General features: G+C 35.9%; 1 protein-coding gene across 2 annotated transcripts in view; it reads left to right on the top strand.

The window, feature by feature from the left end:
- GALK2 (galactokinase 2) overlaps positions 1–3,849 on the top strand; it is a 101,122-nt gene that overhangs the window by 6,102 nt on the left and 91,171 nt on the right. Inside the window, exon 1 of one of the 2 annotated variants that reach the window (XM_072402410.1) lies at positions 2,670–2,737. The exons of the other annotated variant lie outside the window; for it this stretch is intronic. Coding sequence (XP_072258511.1) covers positions 2,685–2,737 — 53 coding nt within the window. The 5' untranslated portion in view covers positions 2,670–2,684. Of the gene's footprint in view, positions 1–2,669; positions 2,738–3,849 lie in introns of those variants that run through there. 2 annotated transcript variants of the gene reach the window in all.

Here is a 3,849-nt window from a genome sequence, read left to right on the forward strand (position 1 = left end):
GTTCACATTTTTGGGGCAATATAATAATTTTGAACATGTTGTATTTTTTCTTTTTTAATGAGTGTAAGTCTTTTGATAAATTAAAAAAATGTTTTTCTCCTAAAAGTATAAATTGTATTAGGAGAGAGAAACAGAGTTCCAAGGTCCTCTAAGAGTCCTGTTCCTTTCCTTCCCTATAGTCTAAGGCAGAGTTTCTTAACCAGGGTTCCTCCAGAGGTTGTCAGGGGTTCCTTAAGCAATGAGCAGTTTGTGACTCTCAGGTCGGTTACAACTGACATCAATAGTCATTTTGACTATACTGATGTAAGGGCAGCAGCCTTCCCTATGGGCTGCAATGTAAGAGGCATTCTTCCCAGTGACCATTTAGCCATTGTACTGTGACCGGTGAATATAGTAATTATAGTAGGGGTTCCCTGTAGACCTGAAGTTTATTTTAAGGGTATGCCCTCTTGTTAAAAAAGCCCAAAAAACTTGGGGTAGGTATAGTGTTTTGAGGGGAAGATACTGCTGTATAATACAGGGTTTCAGTGGAACAGTTTGATAGAAGAGATTTGTTATTATTATCATTACACAGTATTTTTATAGTGCCGACATATTATGCAGCGCTTTACAAAGTCCATAGTCATGTCACCCTTTATGTTTTTTTCTGCTAACTCAAAAACATACTATGACAAATGAGTAAATGTTTTAGAAATTAATTAGTGAGCTTTATAGAATGAATACAAGTTTAGTTTTATCAGTAGAGCGATTGATGATTTAGTGGTAAAACCCTGCTGCTAATGTAATGAATAATCTCTTATTTATGTTCTGCCTAAAACTTAACCTAAAGTGTAATCTCTTAGATTGTAAGCTCTTTAGGCAGGGTCCTGATGTATTAACTCCAGCCTGTAAAGTAATACATGTGATCTGGAATAGGAACGGTCACATTACTTTTTCTCCTGGACACATGAGGTCAAGTATTGTCCTGATTTACATAGAATATTCTGATATGCTTTACATTTATTGTGTAGCAACCTTAAAAACTGTTGGGGATACATTATAATCTACATTTAGATATGAACAACCTATTGTCTCCATCCACCCAGTGCATGAATCCAAAGTAGATTCCTTCCAGCTTGTTGTTATTATTATTATGAAACAGGATTTATATAGCGCCAACATATTACGCAGCGCTGTACATTAAATAGGGGTTTCAAATGACAGACTAATACATACAGTGATACAGGAGGAGAGGTATAATAATCTCTTAGATTGTAAGCTCTTCGGGTCAGGGTTCTCTCCTCCTGTGTCACTGTCTGTATCTGTCTGTCATTTGTAACTCCTATTTAATGTACAGCGCTGTCTAATATTTTGGGGCTATATAAATACTGTTTATTATATAAATAATAATGGAGATATCTTCAGTGTTGTTGTTATCTTTTACAGTTCATTTGTATACACAGAGTTTGTTCCCCCTTTCAAATGCATATATGTGCACGTAAAGGCCAAATCACAATGACCTTTAACATTCTCCAAAACTTAAATACCTAAATGTCCAGAAATGTCAATGTCCACAAATGAGGTGCTGTCCCAGGCAGAATACTAATTATGTCTTTCAGCTATTATAGGAGAGATAAGAAACTTGAATGCTACCAGTATTCAGATTGCTGGCTTGCCCTAGTAAATTATTGCTTATATACTAAGTCTATCATGTAGCTGTCCTCATTGGGTATATATGGGTAGGGGGGTTACTGAAGATGGATTGTGACAGCCAAAAAAATACACAACCTCTTTTCTAAGTGCTGGAATTCCTGGGACTCTTAGCTGCAAGGTTGAAACATCATAATACTAGAAGATTCTTTACAATTTTCTATGAGTGAGCAGTGCTGACAGCTAATGGAAAACAACCATGAAACTTACATATGTGTATTTATTTCATTTTAAGAGAGAGAGAAAATGAATGTTTTCCTAAAACTACATAGTAACTGCTGTTGTTACCTTTTTTTTTAATCCTAATCACATTTACACTGAAATAAATAGAAATTTGAGTTATAGAGGGCCACATTACTCTTTCAGTATAGAGATAAATACTTTTTTGGAGAGCTTTACCTAAAGGTGCTGACAAACCCTAGGTATGTGTTTTATTTCATTTTAGATAAACTTGCATGTTTATGCCAATGTAGATAAAAGGCACCGGAGATGTCGCCCTGGCATGGGATAAAGTAAGATCTGTAAAGTAAATCACAATTATTGATCAGGCTTTGCAAGCTCAGCTGTCGGCCATTGGGGAAGACCTAAACTCATGTCAATGCTTCCCAAGGTTCAGATTCGTAGAAGGAGAAAGCAGTCCTGAGCAGCTCTTGCCAGTCAACTATGCCATTTACTCTGCTGCTTACATGGCAGCACTGGTTGTTATAGAAGCAGCGTTTGCAGATTTTACAGCCGGCGGCAGTGAGTGATACTGGACCGCTCATTGCCACCTCAATTTATTCTCTATTGGGCTGCTGCAGATAGACTCTACATGTAGCATCTTCCCCAAGGCAGAGGATCGCTGGTGTGAGGAACCAGAAACTCCACTGCAGCCTCACCACGGGCCTGAACATATCTTATCTGTAAACAGCTAGGTCAGATGAAAGATTTATTATGTTTGCATTACATTTTTTGTTTGTAACCCCTATATTATGTTTTTTTTTTTTTTTATTATTATGGGCTTTCAAAACAATGGGAAGGGAAACATATCACAAAACAACAAATTACAGTGAGTATTTCTGTTCCTTAATAGCAATGTACAAAAACAGAACATTGGTGAGAAAGTCCAAAAACAATGGTAAATAAAATATGCGGCCTGCCCATTGTTCCTTTCATATCCATAAGTTTTTTTAGACTTGTAAAATTGGGGAAGAAGAGAAGGGGGTGGGGTTAACATGAAATGGTGAGTAAAGATATAAAAACATACAATAATGCAAAAAAAAAAAAAAAAGGTAAATACAAATTTAAATATATTTTATCATCCTTCAGCAGAGTATGGCTCATGATATGTTTACTAATGTAACAGATTGCCAATTAATAGTTCTGTTTTCTTTTTTTTTTTTCTTTTATCTTAGACTTGTAGGCCTTGCCCTACCCCCCCATCATAATTTGATTTCTATAACACGAGAGCTGGTAAATCTCCTTTCGCACATAAACCGCACAGCCGTGTTGGATGACGTACATAGTTTATGCTTCTAAAATCGTTCCGGGGGAACATTCTGCTCAATAACAATATAATGATATCTCTTGTACCCAACCACAGCATTTTAATTACTGTTTTGTAGTTTGCCCACAGCAGTTGGCAGTCTGATTCAGCAGTTAAATAAAGGAAACTGATATTTCAGATTTGCAGCAATTCCCTCCAAGCTATTCCTAGTTATTTAAAACTATGTATTTGCCAGCCAGACTGGGCATTGTATGGTGCTCTGAAATTAAAAATGAGTTTATGCTATTCATTAAACATAGATATTTGTTTTGAGATAAAATATATCACATATCATATATGACTTAAATCTACACAAACGTATCTGGATTTTGTAAGCTGTTAATTGGAATGTGTATATTCTCATTTTGTTTTGTCTGTGAATGGGATAATGTAACAAAACAAAAACCGGATAATGGGGTAAAGTTTTGTTTCAGTTCTATTCCTGGTCAGATTGTGGTTGATTTGGAGCCTTCTATATAATGTTATGACATCAATGCAGTAACGTTGAAACAATCAACAACGGGGGAGAAACAAAACCCTCGAGTATGGCAGTGTAAGACTTTAATTTTATTCTTGTCCCCCACTATTATTATTATACAGTATTTATATAGTGCCAACATATTACACAGCGATGT

Source organism: Pyxicephalus adspersus, chromosome 2 (assembly GCF_032062135.1).
Source record: "Pyxicephalus adspersus chromosome 2, UCB_Pads_2.0, whole genome shotgun sequence".
In the NCBI taxonomy this organism is placed as follows: Eukaryota; Metazoa; Chordata; class Amphibia; order Anura; family Pyxicephalidae; genus Pyxicephalus; species Pyxicephalus adspersus.